General features: G+C 32.7%; 1 protein-coding gene across 50 annotated transcripts in view; it reads left to right on the forward strand.

Annotated features, from left to right (window-relative positions):
* The window catches only part of LOC117231902 (calcium-activated potassium channel slowpoke), a 105406-nt gene that overhangs the window by 28747 nt on the left and 54786 nt on the right, over positions 1-21873 (forward strand). For 41 of the 50 annotated variants that reach the window (XM_033490790.1, XM_033490787.1, XM_033490804.1 and 38 more), the window contains exons 3-6: positions 217-313; positions 463-726; positions 1505-1672; positions 11947-12038. In XM_033490790.1, the coding sequence (XP_033346681.1) occupies positions 217-313; positions 463-726; positions 1505-1672; positions 11947-12038 (621 nt within the window). Of the gene's footprint in view, positions 1-216; positions 314-462; positions 727-1504; positions 1673-11946; positions 12039-18056; positions 18149-21873 lie in introns of all 50 variants that reach the window. The other 9 variants (XM_033490815.1, XM_033490791.1, XM_033490812.1 and 6 more) reach the window with 2 other exon arrangements.

The raw sequence follows: 21873 nt of genomic DNA on the forward strand, positions 1-21873 counted from the left end.
AGATTGTACAATTATGTTTGTATAAATCTGTTCATACAAAAGAATTCTACCCAGCAATCTAAATACACACAGGAGAACACACAACGGAACAATATTTCTCATCGCTGATTATGTTATTAGTGTTTGTTTGTTTGTTTGCTCACGGCAGTCAGATAAATCGGCAAAACAAATATTAACGTAATTCCCTAACATCGATATGACAATTTTATGTTACAGCGAAGAGGTGGAACGTTGCCAAAAGTGGAGCAACAACATTACTCAGCAGATAGACTTAGCTTTCAATATATTTTTTATGGTCTACTTTTTTATACGCGTAAGTGTAAACACAACAATTTTCTCGAACATAAATATTGGTATAAATTTTCAAAATTTTCTTTCATGCTCACTCTTGATAGAGATGTGATACAATATTGTTTGAGAGTTCAAAGAAAGGGATAACATTGAACATTTATTTCGTGATAGTTTATCGCCGCCAGTGATAAGCTGTGGTTCATGCTGGAGATGTATTCGTTCGTGGACTACTTTACGATACCACCGTCCTTCGTGTCGATATATCTCGATCGGACGTGGATCGGACTGAGGTTCCTCCGAGCCCTACGACTGATGACGGTCCCTGACATCCTCCAGTACCTAAACATTCTAAAGACATCGAGTTCCATTCGTCTCGCCCAACTTGTATCGATCTTCATCTCCGTCTGGTTAACAGCTGCTGGCATCATTCATTTGGTAAGATGTTATTCGTTATTTCATCAACTCTAACCTTCCCTTTCTTGTTTTTCATTCCTCTCGTTCATGTCATTTTTCACATGTGAATACTTAAGTAGTTAGTTACTGGTCGTCTTCGACCAGTAATTTTAAACAATCTTTCACTTTTCTCATATTCCTGTTTAAATCTTGCTTTGCTTAAAAAAGTTAAGGTAACATATTCAGCAATAAAAAATTATTGGATGATATTCTAGAAACCTGGAAAAGAATATTGAAGAATTTTTCGAGGATTTTTAAAACAAGAGCCTAAGAAAATTGCCGAAGGAGGGTCAAAAGTAATTAGAAATTTTATTGCAAAGTATAATAGAATTACAAACATAATTCTTTTTACTTCATTGACGTTGTTATAACGATATCGACAATGTGAACATTGTTCTATATAAATAAAGTTACAAATATCTGTAATTTTTTTTACAGAAAAAATCGTTAGCTTCAATTAGAGAAAATTAATCTTCAATTTGGTTTTTAATTTACGATATGCTTGGTGGCGAGTTCAATTAAAATATTTTTGGGAGAATTTGATTTAAAATAGGTTTATGAAGTTTTCTAGTTACTATCACTGTTGTATATTGTTCAGTTTAAAAGGCACAAAGAAGTATATATAGAATAACTATTATGATTCTACGGAGAATTTTTTTTAATAAATTTGACAAATCACTGGGAGTCATTGTATCCAGAAGTATCTAAAGCAGTATTTTAGATGTTGAATTATAAGTATAGAAACATTGTTTGCCGGCAGCTTGAAAACTCAGGGGACCCGTTCGAGTTCACGAACCCTCAACAGCTTTCGTACTGGACTTGTGTCTACTTTCTCATCGTGACGATGTCCACGGTAGGATATGGCGACGTTTACTGCCAGACGGTCCTCGGCCGCACATTCCTAGTATTTTTTCTACTCGTCGGTTTGGTAAGCCTTCTTTATATTATCTTTATACAGCCAAAATATTATGTTTAATATGTTACATGAAATAAATGACTCTCTATAGTTCAGTGTAGAAGAATCTCGCACGAAAAATCGAATTGCCTGAACATCGCAAATAAACTTTCTTAGTTCTTCAAATATCGTCTACTACGTCCTTGTATTTCACAAGATTCATTATCAAATTTAAACAGACAATTTGGTTTTTCCCGAGAAGTATTCGCAGTACGAGCTCTGTGAAACACGTGACCGTCATTTTTCATCCATAACTTATGTGCAGATGCATCTTTCTTTGCGTTATCGTGAGATTATTTTTGATAATCTCAATAACCGAGTATCATTGTCTTCGCAGTAATTTTACAGCGATACTCGCAATATTATTTCATTGTACATCAATAGTATTTTTATGATTATTAAAAGAACGATTGTTCTTTGATATTAACACGAGGAATTAGATCGAATATGTGAGTGTTTCGCAGAATTCGTGTCGTTAGAGTAGAACCTTGATCTCGCCATGAATTGGCAGATCAGATTTTCGTAACATTTACACATTTATTATCCTTGAGACACACAAAAACGGTGAATATTTCGACTGTGTACAATGTTCTCTGGTCAGCTCGATTTCTCGCGAAATGAATCAAAGATACTGCTCTACCCATTCGATGATGAGACATTCGTTTTCTTTCATATTTATAATGCGAATTTCTCTTTAATATTTCGCTTCTCTTATTTCTTAAAATATCAGAATTGCTATCTGAAAGAAATCCTTTTCTTCTGAAAACAGGAAATGATCAATTACTCTGTGCTCGCTGTCTGCGTTATAGTAAAGCTATAAATGTAAAATTATCTATATCTCTGTAATTACAACGTATATTAAATCCGTAGATGTTTTATAAAATTTCTACGAAAAGTTGCGAGTTGCTGAATTTTTACGAACTTCTATGATACTCCCTTTTTTACTAAATTACCACTCTCTGTAATTCTAATTGAGTGATTGAACGTGAGCATAATTCAGATCCGTTTATCGTCCTCCTTAAAGGGTGATCAGAAGGCAATTTTATTATATTTTCTAATATTTACGGGATCGTTGTTCACTTTCTTCAATATTTCTTTAACTAGATGACCATCCTATTCATCGCTATGAATAAATAACGAATTTTCCAAAACTAACTAACAACGATGCAGAAATTTAATTAGCACGTTCAATTTCGGATCCAGAGAGACTAACATAACGCGAAAAGAAATTCCCGAAGACACATCTCAGCTAATATAAAGCGTGCATATTTTTTTTTCATTTGTTGAATAATTTTTACTAGGAGAAATTCGCATTTTATCGTGAAAGAGCACGAGGCAAAATGGTAAAATGGAGGCATAGACGCATAGATTTTCTATGTGGTTAAGGAACCATCGGAGAACAGTGTCACTCGTCGCGAAATCGATTGCTTCGTTTGAACGACGATGCGCAGTGTCTGCGAGAAGTGTGACTGGCCGCGAGTGTGCGTGCGTACCTGAGCGTGTGTGATCGATCGTAACAAATCACGTATTAATTTCGGTAGTCGATAGAGGAATAACGATACGAATTTATATTTTCATGGTTCGTTGAAACATATCTATATGTTATAATATATCTAGAAGAAGCCTGAGCATCGCCGTTTAAACGCGGGTATGCTAGCGTAACGTTTGTCTACAAATGTCATTTAGAATACGAGAGATCAGTTAACAGCATAGTAGACACTGTAAATTATCGAAACAAAGTAGGAGGATTGTTCTTTTCTTCGAAATCTAGGACCTCCGACAAACCTTACGCCAATCACGGTAGCCGTGTTTCTCGACCAGACGAGGAATAGACTCGTCTCTGTGAAAGATGAAGAATCACGATGCGTAATTAACCTACTGTTCAGCTCCAAAAATTAATGCACTTGTTTCCTAGTAATAATAAAAATAGACAACAATCTTAAATAGATCGATTATGCACGATTACAGTTCTTCAAATAAAATTGACTGGGAGAGTAAAATAAACATTTTCATCGAATTTTAGTATATTTCAACGTACTACTGTTGTATGAATAGTTTCAGAATATAATTTTATAGTGATAATTTAGTTTTAATTACTTAAACAACGGAATTGTAACTCGAATAATTTAAACGAGTTATGTCACAATTAATAAAATACAAATAATATTAAACAATATAATTTGAATAACGAGGAGCATTTATTTTAATATTTTAATTAATCTCAGTTAATTTAATTCAAATTAAATGTAATAACGAAATTACTGCTAATAAGGCAGGTAAATTCACATTTTCTCTATTTTAACGGTTGCCTCTGCTCGCGCATATCGATCGTACAGAACGAGTCGATTCTTCGTCAGGCATCGAGACCCGGAACGTAAGAATTTCAACCGAAATCACAGGGCAGCTTCACACTTTCTCTATCTATCTATCTCTCTCTCTCTCTTTTTATACCGATTTGAATCGTACCTATTTAAATTGAGCCCCCACACCACGAGTCGCATATATAAACAATTTTATATATGCCATTGAGGAAAGGATATATCTCATTCATTAAAAGAAAAAGAAAACAAAAAAGAAAAACAGAAAGTAATAAAAAGGAAAAGAAAACAAAACGAAACGCAGCTTGCTGTAGCTCGGTCCAATCCTACGCCGGCTTGGACCATTTTATATTTCTCGTAACAACGAGAGAAAAGCAATTGAAAATAAGGAAAGGAACAAAAAAAGAATACGTGAAAAAAACGGGAATAAACGAATGGATAAACAAAGAACGAGTAACGAGTAAGAGCTCGAAAGTTTTCTATAGCGATACTGGCTACCTGTGCCTTATGCCTATACCTCTATATGTGGCCGTAGTCGGGACCGTCTTGATATTTCGTATAATATTAATTACATAACCCTCGTTCCCCTACTTTTTACTAAAAGATGATTCCTATATTATTTTAACTATTGCTTTGTTATTTTTATTACAAGTCGTGCGAGATAAGTGCACTTTGGATGCAACTGTACATTTAGCTCTTGAATTTTCATAATCGTGTAAATCTTTGATTGACTTTATAACATAAGCAAATTCGTGATTTATAGATTCTTAGGCATTTCAGTAACTACGTCAATTTGTAATTACTGTGGATGTTTACACAAATTCATATTTTTACGAATGCAATTATTAGGAGAGGAAGCTATTGAGAATTATTTTATTTATTAAACATTATGTGGAATAATATATTTTGGATATTTTACGTATTTCTGAGCGCATCCTGTACATTTTTGTATTTTTACATTTCCCATAAATGCAGAAATATCGGCAGTCTACTAATAAGGATAAATAACGAATAACGAATAAACACGAGGATGATTAATGTAAAAGTAAGCGAAATAATTAGTCATTTTTTTATTTATGTTTAAAGATGCAAAACTATACGGAATATATTACGTACAATTATTACTTTGTACAATTATACTACATAGAAATATTTAAAACATCCAAAATAGAATATTTCACAATTCACGATATTTCATAAGTAAAATATATTTCTCCTCAAATTCTATTTCTTAATTCATCATCGTAAAAATGTAGATCTGTATAAACATTGACAATCTAATAATAAAAAAATATTGAAGAACTGTGAAACGGTTCGAACCAGTGCGGCGTTTCAACACACAAACGTACGTTCTCAACGAAAATGTTCGCCTTGGCTCGAAACTGTCCCTCAATTACGAGTTTCACGTCCTTTTTGTCATATCTGCGTGAATTATAATTCGCCAACTGGATTGAAAGCAACAATAGCGTAATTACGAGGGAATATGTGATACTTTGAGAATAATAGACGAAACGTTGATGACGGTGCCCGACGGCGACCTTCTATCGTTCTCGTAGCTACACGCCTCACTCTGTCGTACGAAAATTGAAAAGGTTTGTAGCGCGGATCGCTGCGGCATCTCGCGCTTCGAGCTCTCTCGGGGTAAAGTGGTCGGAGGAGAAAATTTCTCTGCTTATGCAGCTGTTTCAAACGTTTTTTTTCTGTTATCTCTATACGCTGTCTTCCCGACCGTAAAGGCTTTCTAAGTAATCTATTATGTCGTATAGCGGTTTATATGTTTGGCTTTCGATTACACCAGGTCATTCTTAAGAACGCTGGAAGATGGGGTATTATTCTGTTTAAATTTTGCAAGTCGAGGTCATCAGAAGTATATGGAATTGAAAAAAATTGAACGAGTAAAGAGTAATTTGTTATCTTTACGATCTAACACTTCTATTATATTCAAATTTGTGATGAAATGTTCTTGACAATATCGACGAACAAAGAACATTTGTATTTTTCTTGACATAACTCATGATGTTTTTCGAAACGTAAAGTAAATAAATATATATGGATCATATATGTATGTCTCGTTTTAATACATTTACGAATAAAACGACAAAATTATGACAACTCGTGAAACGTGATGCTTCGATATGTTAATGAGCATATGGTAAATGAGCTTTTTGTTCTGCGATTGTTCGACAGTAAACAGTAGTCGTTGCAGTTTCGAAAGAGAGAGAGACGACATATACAGGGAATTTTGGGATGAATTTGGCATTGGACAAAGAGAAATTAGCTGTCGCTACGGTAATGTGCTATTGTTTGTGTAAGTTAGGATATCCATTATGGAACTAGTGGAATAACACGAAATACGTAATTTCACCCGAAAAATATGAGATCATTCATATGAAGCTTTAGATGTTGAATGAGTTAGAAGCAAAGATATCGCTACAAACTTTATCATAATTTAAGTTTGTCACATTAGATAAAAAAATGAACATTAAAAAAGAACTGTCTTTTTCGGTTTCAAAATTTAATTGTTATTCAAAGTGGTTAATCGTAATAATTATCAAAAACGTTTTCCATTTTTCTATCTAGAATTACAATTACAATTCTATAAGTACTTTTATCGTGTATCTCTAGAACGTTAATTTGTATCATTGAAAAGATTAAAATATTAATTTATATCAATTACATTCTCGTTACTCTTATGTTCAATTTCTCTAATTGTACTAGTAAAACAAAAATATAAAAAATAATGTAAATGAAAATATCTTAAATCCCTGTACGATCAATCTTTTTCAATTCGATATACTTCTGGGGCCGCATTCGTAAAATAGATCGACGCGAAATACCCCGTGCGTTTTCGGCAGAGATATATATCCATTCTATCAACTAACATTCAAGCATTTAAAACAGTAGAGCATCTCGATCTTCGGATATCTTGTTGCTGGTGAGGCGTTTAGTAATTTATCGCAGAGTAATGTAAATTAGCTTTGTTGCAGCAGCAAGCGTATACTACTTTCTCGCTGAATGAATCGATAAGAGAAAGTGGCTCGGTATGACGATCATACCGTATGTACCTTTAACAACATATTTCAACCTCGTTATCGCATACTCTAACTGTTTCTTTTCTAATTGCTTCCAATCTCTTGTACGAGTCTCGCCTTTATTCATAATCTAATCACTATTCTTCCAACAAGTGTATCGATCATCATCGGTGATATGATATACGGTAAATCGAATCGTAGCAGATTGTTGATTTGATTTACCCTAAGAATTCATGCAAAATTCAACGACTAATTTTTGAACTAATAGGATCCTACGTTTGAACGAGCCTCGAGTCTTTTCAGGTTCATAAACTTGGTCAGATAACGTCTATCTAGATGACAGAAATTTTGATAAGTTTAAAGCAGAAGTTACTTGCATTTTATCCGTAAGTTGTTATATCTCGATTCGAGGCACGTTGTTCTTCTAAAAATCCTGAAACATTGATTCATACGTGTCTTATAATTCTCCCAGAAGGCACGAAGCCCAACGACTTTTAGTAAAATGTTGGTTTCTGTGCGAGCTTGATCTATGACTGTTCATTCTGTCTGTATGTTTATCTGTCTTTCTGCGAACGCTAACATGCTGCTAACCTTACTAACATTAGATACTTACGTACTTGTTTTTCTGCCCGCTTTGATTTTCGTTCTCAGATTGCCGTTGCGAAGCGTTCAACGTTCTTTTTTTTCCATATTGATTGTTCAAGATCCTCGATAATCTACATGCACAATTTTTCAGGGTAACTAGAAAACTAGGGATTAAAACTAGGAACTGAGAAATCTCGTATAATTTTATTTCTCACTCCAGGACACTTTCTTTCGAGTAATCACGATTTCTTATAAATCTACGAACACAAGCAATACACGTTTCTTATATAAAAAACTTCATTTGTTACTTATAGTGGATGTCAATTTTATCTTGTAGAATATCAGGTTACAACGTATTATGTTTTACAATAAAATGTCGTTTAATAGTTTCGATGTTATCGGTATTCTACGTGATACGAGGAACAATGTCCTCGTACCATTTAAAAGCGAGCTTGTTTTGGAACCTTCTCAAAACATTTGGCACTTGGTTGAAAGTATGATGTCACTGAGTTCTGGTATAACGTATGCAGCTCAAACAATAAAGAACCGCTTCAAACCGATTTCGGTAGGTTTCGTAGCTAAGAATGATAGGACAATTTTGGGCTGGGTTAACAATTTTATTAATTGAAGTGAAGTTGGCAAGAGGGAAAGAGCGCGTAGCGAAAGAACGTAGAAAGAGTTTTTACCAAAATTAATTCGTTCTATATTTAATTATTCAGCGAAAGATTATGCAGCGTGAGGAGAGTGGCTTTGACAAATAACATGATCTTTTATTTTCCTCGTTGCCTAAATTCACTGTTTGTTTTCGATAGGAATACAGACGCTCATGTTGCGTTTTTAAGAGGGCGGAAGTTTATGAAACGAAAAATACTCAAACAAATACTCTTGCAAAGTTATCAAATAAATACACTTACAAAGTTTTTATTCAGCAAACATTACGAAAGTTATGATTGGCAATTGATCGTGGATTGGAATTAGCGAAGCATTTTCTGAAATGATGTTAAACTTTATATAATATTTTAAATTAATAATTTTCCTAAGCAGTTGATATACCTTACATGTTTGTAATATTGTAATAATTAACTAAATATGATTTCGTTTAAATAAACATAAGCTTTATAGATTTACTTGTCTTTCATTTAAACGATATCAATCTTAGTTTTCAAAGTGAACTTCGGCAAGCAAAGGAGAAAAGTGGTAACGTATCGTTTGTCGAAACACTCTCATCCTATATAATTTTTCAAAAGTATCTGTAAGAATTTTTTCAATCCCCATGTAAGCTATTTTTTTTTATTATTAAGGTCCTGGAGTCGTTTTACCAGCGATTTTATCAAATATATCCAAATCTGTCTCTTAATTAAGAATTACAATTTTCAAGCTCGGTCATTTTGTGTGTTATTACATTATTCTATACATGGTGTCCCTAAGGAAAGGATATCAATTAAACAAATTGAATATTCAAGCAAGGGTCTGTACATTATAACGATCTTGTAAAGTTTATGATAAAACAAGAGGAATATAATTTGCGACGAAACGTTTCAGCAAACGAGTGATCGAGAACGCCTTTCTAACAAATTAATGTTCAAATACTAATTATTATCTTCTACTAATAATTGTGCTTATATTTTCGAATAAAAAGAACGAAGACGCAAATATTATGTATTTAAGTAATTAGTCTAGAGACAATTATTAGATAATAAAAATGATATTCGAACATCATTGCATATATAATCTAGCAATAAATTTCTCTTGCGAATCATTTCAATAATTTTGATTAAATGTTCGAATAATAAGAACGAAACTATATGTGATTAATGTAACAGTAGTTATTAGTTAATGAAAACAATCTTTCTTGCGGAATTATTGTCCTTTCATTTAGAGACATCTCGATCGAATTTCACTTTGTCGAAATTTGTTTTGCAATAAAATTCGACATAGAAATATCTCCTATCTACTGTATTTCACTATGATTTTCTTTAACCGCAGTGTCTTTAGTTGTTTGACATGTACGATGAATTTGCCTGACGTGTGATTTACTCACTACATGACTAAAATAAATCGAAGGGAGCACTATGAGGTTTCTTAATGGTTCGGCCAAAAGTTCTTACCTCTCTGAGAATCAATTAACAAAATCAAACTAACAAAATGTTCACAGTGGTTCGTTGATTCTTTTACTATTATTATGACGAATAGAGATTCTAGAGATAGTAATCAAATTGCAAGTATGATGTAGCGCTTCCCTCGTTGCAGACCTCTACAGTAAAATCACTTATAGAAACTGCATCGATCAAACGCATGACTTTTGGCGAATTTCGAATTTAATCATTTCGATGCAAATGTTCTTCTCTGATCTGCAAACGTAGGGGTCTGCTATGCTATGCCGTATATTTGCATGAATAACGATTTTAAATGTTTGCTTATGTGTAATGATACTGATCGAGACAGAGTGCTCAACAAGCTTTCCCGATTTCTATTCTTTTGCTTGATGTCTAATAACGTAACACGATCTTCCCTTCGTACCTTTCTTCGCTTCACGAAATAATATTTCAGCATGTGCAATTTTATTTTCGACTACCTTTACCTGTACCTAAAGTATCGCTTCCTCTGTAAATCAACCATTTTTCCGATTTCACTGTACATATCATAAAATTGATCCATCATTGTGTATCTATTATTACATGTACATATTTACACGTTCTTGTATATAGGATCTATTAAGCAGAGTATTAAAAAAATATCTTTTGTTAAAAATTGCTTGTGAAAATGGAAAAGGAAAAATAAATATTGTAGTGAGTACGATTAGATGAAATTCTAGTAGGAAGTTCAAATAGTTTATCTTCAATTTTTAGCTTTATTTCTTTCGATCTTATAAGAATATAAGAAAATATCGGTGCGAGATTCTTTCCAAACTATGTGTATTTCTAGATTCATATACATACACACATTAAAAGTAAATCAGTTTGAATTAATTCTACATAGATTCTGAATTCATTTAATTGAATGGTCTGACACAAATATATTTTTAAAAAATAATAAAATAAAAATAATTTTATTGTATAATAACAAACAAAAGTATGCTTTTCGTTATGTAAAAATATTTGCAATAGGCAATGTACTTGAATAATTATCTTTTCTAATACTCTGCACAGAAAATATTTGTATTTCTACAATTTCAAACTGTTGTAACATTTCCTCGCAGTTATGACTACTTGCTAACACGTTACTATTACATTTCGGCAAAAGCATCTACTTACATATACACTGTCATACTATTTCAACAAATTCCGTTCATCTTATTCATATATAATAATACACTTGTATCAGTGATGCTACAATGAAGTTACATAGGTTTATGCGAATAGTTGTTCGCTCGAATATCGAAGAAATAGAATTTTCCAGAATTCACATTAGAAACGTAATAATTAGAAGGGAAATTGACTTTGCTCCAAATGAATTTTCAAACACTTTTTTCAAAATTATAGTTCCTAATAAATTAAAAGAAAGCTATAAGAATGAGCTAACAATTGTAATCAGTTTTCTAAAATCCATCCTAAAATCCAAATTCTAATCGATTTACCAAAACCCAAAACAAGATCCAGGTTATAACCAACCCACCAAATCCAAAACCAACATCCGAATTATAATTTACCAAAACCAACATCAAAGGCAAAACCAAATCACTAAATTATAACCAATCCATCAAACACGCAAGAACTAGAAGATTAATAAAGATCAATATCTTTTTTAACGTTAACTTAATATTTTCTAAGTATTCGTGAAGTTTCAACCAATCAAACTTGGAAACCGAGTCGAAGACGATAACGATAACGTCAAACTTTGATCAAATTGAACGAGATCGGAACATTCGCAAAATCAATTTCCCGTAGAATCGTGTCGTAGGTTAATCAGAAGCGTGGAGTGTGCATTTTCGATGACGACCAACGCTAATCCAGAAGTCGCCAAGCATCCGTAGCTGGATATGAGTACGGGTATAACAAACTGGTCGGGATTTTTTGCTGAAGAACAATGAGAGGCGCGCGCATACGGAGTAGGAGAACGCAGGTCGTTGCCCCTGAACCATATCTCCTATGTGTTCCTCCCTTTTTAATCCCCTCTTTTCCAAAAACCTACCCTTCCTCCTTCTTTTTTTTCTCTCGTTCTGCTGTGACCACGTAATCCGAGGATCCAGCGAACGTGTATATATATCTGGCGAAAGCCTCTGCTGTACATTGCAACCATACATAGATGACCCAGTTTGTTTGTAACGGTTCGTAGTGGCATAGCGTTTTCTAGTTATGATTTCTATTTGCAGGCAATTTTTGCTAGTAGCATACCTGAGATAATAGAGCTCGTAGGCAGTAGGTCCAAGTACAGCGGCGAATACAAGCGGGAACACGGAAAGAGGTATTATTATATAATTACATCCTTCAATCCTGTCTTTTTTTGTCTATTAACATTGTTCTTTTACTTTCAGTATGTATATATACTTGATTAATCTTTTCATATTGTATGTACACACGTTTACACATTTTATATATTTATACATATAACTCGTGGTTAGTTACATACGCCCTTACAATAGTTCATTGCTATATCGTAATTACATGTGCATTAGAAACACACCAACATACTCTTGCATAGACGCTGTCACATACCTTCGTGTATCATGTTCTGGGTTATCTCATTAAGTCTGTGACGAGAATTTCTGAAATCTTTTCGCGTAAATAATCAGGTGGTACAAATTGAGAAAATGAGGTTGGTGATAAATTTTTACACGCGTTGCAAACTTCTTGGTGATCGTTGTAATTTGTGATTTGTATGTGTGTACTTTGTAAACCATGGATATTCTAATTTAAGTAGAAAAATTTACAAGTATCCGTAAAATTCGTGTCTCAAAAAATGTGCTGCAAATTTACTTTCTACGCTTTTATATTTTATTTTTAATCTTGTCATCATATTTCTAACATGTTATATCGTAATTTTTATTCTGTTCATTTTACTGTAATCTTTATCCTATATATACATTATAAATTAGTTGAAAAATATTTAAGTTAAAAATAGTTATTCGCGGATTAAAACACACGCTTAAAGAATACGCATAGATTTATCGTAACATTTTCTAAAATTTATATCTGTTGTTTATAATCTGTTAAAATGTATAATCTGTTGAAGAATTAGAACTTTCAATCATGTAAACTCGTATGTTGTAAAGCTTTAAAATAAAGATTGGAATTTCTCGGACAGAATTGGTGAAATAATCGATGAATACATTGATACACATTGAAGTATGTCTCTGGTATTCTTGCGAACACGACAACTATAAACTAGTCAAAGTGAAAGGAACGAAGAGTGCCGAGAAGCTCGTTATAGCTGACGCGATTATGCGGACTTTGACGTTTCAGAAATGTCGCATTTGTAAATGTGGTATCACTCTCCGCGTTCCCTTTTCTTTTCAAGCGAACGAAGTTATTTCAATTATCACGGTGGAAGATCCAATACAGTTTTATGATTAAATATGCGTATATACAAAAAACTTAAATACACATCGTTTAATGAGTTTCAAATTTGTCGAATTATAAAATTAAAATCATTGGATAGAATATAGTAATTTTATATATTTATAAAATCGTGAGTTTCACTGTTGCGTTATGTTTAGTTGACGCTATACAAAATGATCTCACCCTCTTACGAAAAAATATATATTTCCGAAAGTTGAAATTTCAAAATAATAAACTTTTGCTTGAAACAATTTATCTTTGAATTATCGGAGGTAGCTTGAATATTCTGGCAGCAGAACGTTTCCTTGTCATTTCTTTGTCATTACTGAAATTTTATGAGATTCATTTTTATGAAAAATAATTAAAAAATTGTACGATACTCGTGCACAACGAAAAGAGAAATTGAACGGATCATTACCATTTTGCAATCTCTTGTTTGGAAATGAGATTCCATGAAATTACACGAAACACGCAATTCATTAATTAATTCAATGATTTGAAAGGATACGCAACAGTGAAATAATTTCATTTTCGAGAATTGAAACGTAACATTGGCGTACAATCGAAGGAGCTGATGCATCAGAGAAGCGACGTAGCTGATTCGATTCGTGTTATTCTTACTGACAATACATCAACAATATACGTTTTACACGCAGAAAGAGGAAAAGTTTTTCTTTGTTGTGTACACATGTATCAAAATAATCAATTGATTTTACATCTAGGTGAAAATAATTTTTTCAAACGTGAGATATCCTACATTATAGTCCGAAATTTAATTCAATATAGTGTTTCTAAGTATAGTACCGTAAATAAAAACTAAAAATTTCAAATATGATTGTCGACATATCGGGACGAAAACTAATGAATTGGAATCTTTTGTTCCCATGCCCCAGAATTGTTCCAATTTATGGAAAAGTATTATCTAGAGATTATAAACATGAGCAGATAATGGTGAAACATTGAAAATGAAAAAATTTTCGTATATATCTTTAAAGGAAGGCTTCTAGTAAATACATAATTTAGTATTATTATTGTTGAGTTTGGTTTTCTAATAATAATAGTGACTTACTAATTTATTACAGACTTATATTAATTTAAAAAATTTTAACCAAGGCCAGGATAAAGGTCATACTTTTAGGGGATCGTAATTGTAAGAAAGATGTAGTATTATTAAAGAAGATAAAATTTCCAATGAAATATATATTAAAAATCGGGATTCGATTAACATAGGGTCGTAACAAATATGTAATATTTCATAAATTGAAATAATCATGGAGGATGAGAAAAAAAGTAAACTACAGAAAATATCTTTTATATTGTAGGTCAATGTTACAATATAATCCATAATTATTGAGATCATTCACCGTGCAATAGTTATTACGTTTAAAGAAACGTCGAAACGAGGGATTGCAGCGCACAAATTTATCAAGAGAAGCATGAAATCTTTTCAATCAGTTCTTTTCTCGCATGTCTTTGTATTATCGATCGGATTTGTTCGTTCTGATGTAACAAGGTTCATCGATAGGTTGCTCGAGCACTCGGCATTGGTGTATTTTAATGCATTCGCATCTCACTTATTTATATTCGAACGAATTTCCATCATTTTTATAATCTTACTAGTATGTGGTGCAAAAGTTTTGTTGAAATAAATTGGAGGAAATACGAAGGGTCTGCAATGTTCCTCGAATTTTCTTCGGCGTTTGATCTACTTTTACAAGAGTTATAACAAGAGCACACCTTTTGCCAAGATTGCACGGTTTGCCACTTTAGTCTGCTACCTCTAACGTAGGATCATGTATATTATACAAAGAAAACATCGCTTATTAGTACTAGAATTAGACATATAATTCACACGAGATACATAATTTTAAGTTAGTAAGCGATTATGCTTGACCAACATCACTTACATACATCGTATTTCTTTCTTTTTTATTTCTTGTTCCTTTCTTACTTTGGATAATTTTCTCGTGACTTAGCAGCAAGATTAATTTACTTATTAATCTGTTATTTAAGGGTTACCTAATTTTTTATTATTAGGGATTTTAAAACATATAAGAAATATCGCTTATTAGTATTATAATCATTTAGGAAAGTTTTGTGCACTCTATAGAAGGACCTATGTTATTAAAATAAATCGTATCTATTTACATACGGAGAGCAGTAGCTGTTTTATAACGAAATGTGTTATTCTATAGAAATATTCGATATGAAAAAGTGAGGTTCACGGAGTTTTTATTATTTTCATTTATAAATGCTTTTAGAGTAGCCCTTAACTGATATTTTTAGCATAGAATACACTAACTTTGTGGTGATACTCGATGAAATTTTATATTAATAAAAGTAATCTTATTCTAGTGTATACAAAGAGTCATGATTCACTTGAGCATTGTAATATTAAAGTAGCAAGCAGTAGTTTCATCGTACTTTTCGACTTACATCAATAGTCGATATCACTTGCATCGTATTTTTTCTCTTTGTTTAACAATTTAAAAGAATTGAAAAATACAAAAAATATCGCTTACTAGTATCAAACATAGTCATGTAACTCACTCAAGATACATAATATCCATTTAGTAAACGAAAATGTTTGACCAATATCACTTACATCGTATTTCTTTGGCGTTTCTTTTTTTCTCGTTTCTTTTTCGCGAGTTATCAATAAGAATAATATCCGTACGCGTTTTGCGGATCTGATTTATTTATTAAGAAATCTCAAGATCGACTATATCGGTCAATTTATTTATTAAGAAACGTTGAAGTCAAACCTATCGAAGGATGCTAAAAACACACGATTCAGAACTCCTATATACATTTTCATATATGACCAAAGTGCGATACACGATGTAAAATGTTCGTTCCACTTTTCGTTTATTTTCTACCCTGTATTCCTTTATATAGGGCAATACCATTATGTTTTTATTCACGTACGAGCACTCTTGACGACAGACGATGTCATCGCAGAAATGTTGTTGTACAACGCAATTGTGCTCCACCCTGTGGTTGTAAGTTGTCCACATCACACGCTACAATAGAGCCTGCATGCCAGTTAATTGAAGTCTGAAATTTTTACGAAGCTTCGTGCGACGCTTGTTTCTTTCTCAATAGGAAACATACGTCGTTATCGTATAAAAATGCTGTTAATTAGAGTGATGTACTCGAAGGATCATCGCACTGTGACTATAAAATAACATATGAGAAACTAACGACACTGTATCTTTAGGGTAGTATAGTGGATTCATGTTATTTTTTGGGAAATGTGATTGATCGTTTATTTATGAAATAACGATATTACGTGCAGTAAAATATCGTTTCTTTTTTTAAATGTTATAATTTTTTCTGATTTACGTTATCCATGTCGTATATTGTGGTTTTGATAAAGTTATTGTTATTTTACTCGTGAGTGGTGTAGTCAAAGCTACTTAATTCAGTATCACTTTCTTCTACATTCACACACACGAACAAAGAGTGTATGTAAAGTATGTGGGAATCAATTGAGGTGTTTAGAATGGACGACGAATGTCTACGCGTCAAGCTACGTGTCGCAGGTTGAAAAACGATATTTGAACGAGACCTGGCTTAGATTGAAATCACGTGGAAAACAATAAAACGAAATTGTTAACTGTTTAGAAACTTCATTTTCTGTGAAGCAATTTCGAGTATTGAGAATGTTATTATCGTGGTTTTTCAATTTATCTGGCATATTACATTTAATTTCAGCTATTTGTGCTTATCACGTGGAAAAGTTGAAAATATACTCCATTGATATGACAGTTATTTTAAAATCTGTTTAACAGAAACTAGGGCGTATTTTAAACTTTTATTCCTAGTTCTATGTAAGTCGATATAATTGTTATATCGAAAACTCAAATTTTTACTATAAGATTGAGTAACAAGATAACAAGTTTGCTTCCATTGTGTACATTAACAAAATCGAGCCAGATTTCGTTTGACGAGTAGAGTTCGTCTAGGTACTATAATTAATATCTCTTGCAACGAACAAAAACATCTATTAACAACACGTTAATAATATGTTCTTTTAGCCACATTTCCAAAATAATTATCGATTTCTATTTAAGCGTTTTAATAAGTGGTATCTTCGTTACGGGGTTGAAAGTCACATTCAGCCAACTGTTCATTAATATTCCACTTCTATAATCAAACTTTGATTAACCTTAATATCTTGAATAACCTCACAAAGTGATAGTAACTGTTTCACAATTCCGAAAATCCTTACCTTCTTTCGAAATAACTGAAATTCCACGATCTAAAATTCCTAACCCAATCTCAATATAGATATCTCAATATAAAAATTGGAACGTCAATCTGGGAGCCTCAAACGAACAAAAATAAACGGAACTTAAGTGATTCTGAATGAAACAGTTACAATAACCCATTTAATTGTTGAACCAACGATTCGATTAAGTTCTACGCCGATTATTAGATTCAGATTGCTTTTTCAGTGATCTGACGCATCTCAGAATTATCTCATTCTCGGAAGTTAACTTGAAAGGGATCGAATCTTTCGCTAGCCTCCCTTCAAACGTTACAAAACGAGGATCACTTCCGTGGGTAGTCGCAAGCGATTGAGCAGAGAGTGAAGCGTTGCGAGCGTGTATTTCGTTTTAGGCGTTCTAAAGAGGCGTTCAGGAGATGAAAACTGTGATAATCATAAAATGAATGCGAGTGAAGACGAATGTAACGATACATATGCACAATGCACACACTGACGAAACAAAAAAAAAAAAATGAAAAGAATCAAACAAATACAGATACAAGTACAAAATACAAATTACAAAAGTGCAAATGCAGATGCTAATGCAAATGCAAATGCAATATAAAGAAAATAAATAAAACAAAAGAAATAAACCAGAAAACTCAGGCTAGGGCTCTGTTCTGACGGCAACGGATGATTGTGGGTGTGTAGGCGGTGTTCGCCAGCTGGATCCCAGAGATCACGGAGCTCGCCGCGAACCGCTGCAAGTACGGTGGCCAGTACAAGCGCGAGCGTGGACGCAGGTATCCCAGATATCCACCTACGTGGAAGCCAGCCAAAGACACCCCTTGAAACTAGTCCCTGAACTGTTATCCTTGTAGTCACATAGTTGCGAGGAGGAGCGAAGACTATCTGGATAGCAAAGTGACTCGTTTATCGCTTTTTTTTAAATATTTTTCCTTTCGATTGGAACCGTCAACGGGCAAAAAATTAACGTTGTAAATCGAATATTTTAAATTTGCTCGGGAGTTTTTTTAAAGCTACGAGGACGATGCTGACGATAAGATTTTTACTCGGAAAGAACATTGGAATTTTGATAATGTGCGATATTTTCTTTCTTTCAATACAAAAGAGAAAGATACTTGAGTGAATTTTTCGCGTAATCTATTTTTCGAAGAATGCGATCGAAGAAACTTTTTGTTAGCATCGTTTATAGAAATCTGACTTTTTAATTAATTCGTGATTATTTTATCCTTTCAATATTTGTTGACGAAAGAGATCATGTGGTACGTACATTCCTTGATTTTGGATCTTCTTTTTTGTCAAGATATAAACGGAATCGCAACTGCTATCCAGAGTAATTTTTTAACTAGCGTAAATATCCCTCACCTTCACTATACCTGGTCCGTAACTGTTAGAAAACATGGCATCCCAAATTTTCTGAGATCACTATTACCCTTTTTTAAAAAACCATTTCTTTCACCGTTTATTTAACGTAACCTTGTGCTGACTCTCACCGCTTTTCTTACCCACCTTTTACCAAATTAGCAAATATATCTTGGTAACACGTGCTGGTATGCTTGGACTTTTGTAAAAAGAAAAGTACACACACGAGTTTTTTATTGTTCTATACACACATGTTTATATACACTATAGTAGATGAGATCAATATATTACTGTTGCATCTCTCTCTATTTCTTTCTCTTTCTTTATCTTTCTGAATCTTTATATATACATTTGTTATACATATATACATATATACATGGTAATATGTATATGACTGCCTCACCGCACGGATTCGAGATTTTGTAGTTTGTACATTCTTGTTCCTTTTTACCGATTCGTCGACGAATTTTCATTTTTTCTTCCGATTTTTTTCAATATATATATATATATATATGTTTAAATAAGGCGCGGATATATTTTCCTCTTTTTGTTATACAATTTGTTTCATCGCTGCGTATTGTTCGTTTGATTTTGTTTTCCGCCATTGTTTTTCACGTCGGATCGGGCAATCCTTCTGCTTTTAATTGCGTAACAGGATAGATCGTCGATTGCTTCGGCATGAAAACGTTGATTTGCGTGTAATGAAAATCTTCCACGACTTGGTTCTCGTTTGAATAAACACCGATTGGTCGATCATTCAATCACGCGAATTTTTCTTTCACTTTTTTCTTTTTTGTTACATATACAATGGATTGAAAATTTTCAGCACATCTTACTCTAATTTATTGAATTACGTATACTACGCATATATGCATTCTTGATTATGATATTGAATATAAATTGGCTGCATCGACAGCGTTTTTACTATTGCTTCATTTATTACAATTTATAAAATATCGCTTTTCTCATTGTTGCAAATACACAATGTTTATTTTCTCATTGTTACAAACTCACAAACTTATTTTAATTTATTTCCAAACAAGTTAATATTTTAAGCAACATAATAACAAGAACCAGGTCATTGAAGTATATTGTATATATCGTTTTTGATTTTGTGATTTATTTTAATTCATGATTAATTTTTTGTTTAATCACAGATAGTTATTCTTAATTCGTATATTATTTATGTATTAATCAAATTTATTATATCGTGTACTTTTAAGTCTATATTTTGTTGTAGAGGTTTTGTAGAGAATTAGTATAAAATTGCTGATTTCGATACGTTAATCGACCAGTCTTTCACTTGTTCTAAATAACAACCAAAGCCTCGATCGACGGTTAAATAATTTCTCAACAAAGGGGGAAGTTATTTACATAATTATTTTGTAATAATATCTTGTACAATATATTTTAATAATTGTTTTACTCTTTATTGAATGTAAATTGTCAATTTGGTTATAAATTTGATTATTCTGTCGAAGGAGTGTCGGTAAGGTGAATGGAAATTGTCAAATCCACTGTATATATATAATATATATAATCATATATGTATATATATAATTATCTTATATATGTATATATAAGATGATTTCTTTTTCAATTAGGAGAAGCTGTAGATACTTTCTAAGCAAAGGTAGAGAAAATTGGTGAAAAATATTTCTTGTATGGGTCAGTAGAAATAAACCAGACTTTTAATTGTATCGACTTATCGATATATGAATTTATATAGTTCCTTTTAAGGTGATCATGCAACATTAGATACTCTGAAGCAACGTACATACATATAAATGTATATCCACTCTTTTTACACTTAACATGCTTTACATAAAACATTTATAACTTCTTTTTTATTACTTTGTTGTGTATCTCAATGTATATTAACCTTTCTTTATTATTATGTTGTAATCTCCTATTTTTTATGCATAATTATTGAATCAGTATTAGTTCAATATAAATACAATTAAACTTCATTTAACTAAACCTTCAAGCAGGACCAAAATGTTTTATTAAATAATGAAATTATCCTAACTACCTTTTGAGTGACTTCCAAGAACTGAAGATTAAAACGATGAAAAATTTAAACATCGTCCCTTTATGCTACTATAAGTATATTCTCAATACTAAAACTACGAGACATTCTTGCAATAATCCATTTCTTTCTATATATCCACTCTAATGCTTATATTTTTCATACTTTATAAAAGATGCATAGTCTCAATAATTAATTGAGAGAAATATGAAAATGGGTCTGACTTAAAGTATTATATTCGAAGAAGCAATGAGATTCAAGGGAAAGAGCTTTTAATCTACCAATATTCTCCATCGTCACTTAGAAACGTGTTACACGCTGTCTCGAAACTATGATGAATCACTAAACAGTGCACATATGTTACCGATACGATCGTGATATGTCAGCGTGAGGATCTTTGTATCGATTAATCAACAGGAAACGATTAGTTGGGGTTTTTCGATACTATTTACTGGGTTCGATCGTATCAGTTTTTACGCCATCATGGAAAACTCGATGATACCAGTGATAGGGATTGCTCGACATTGTCAATCGAATATTATCAAACGAATTATGCAACCTCGATATTATTACGTCAAGCAGATCGATCGAAACAGGAAAATGATCGTTCGACTTTTTCTAAACTATTCGCTATTTCTTGAGAAAAAGCACAATGATCGACGCAACGATGAATTTTCTATACTCCATCGTTATATATATATACGTTCTCTTCGATAAAAGGAACAAAATTTAAGAAACTGCAAATTCGGGATATTATACTCCTCGATCTACGAGCGTCTTCAATGACGCGGAACGTATCTTATTTAAGCCATTCCGATTGTCCGAGAGAATAAATAATCTCTCTTCTTTTGTATCGATCAATGTTCCAGTTTGTCCTAGGGAACTCAATAAACGTTTTCGAGCGGTGTATTTGTCGTACCGGAATCGAGATACCATGGTTATTGAAGTAGTGTGGGACCGTAGATCTTTTGGGAAGATCGTGAAGTTCAGGTGATCGGTAGAATGGTACGGAATGGAAAGGAGGAATCGTGAAGCAGCGGGTTGCGAATGTCGCTGATACTTTTAAACATAACCGAGGCATAACATTAATCGATTAACTGTAATACGATTAAA

This window comes from Bombus vosnesenskii, unplaced genomic scaffold (genome assembly GCF_011952255.1).
Source record: "Bombus vosnesenskii isolate JDL3184/JDL3185 unplaced genomic scaffold, Bvos_JDL3184-5_v1.1 scf7180000013275, whole genome shotgun sequence".
Lineage (NCBI taxonomy): Eukaryota > Metazoa > Arthropoda > Insecta > Hymenoptera > Apidae > Bombus > Bombus vosnesenskii.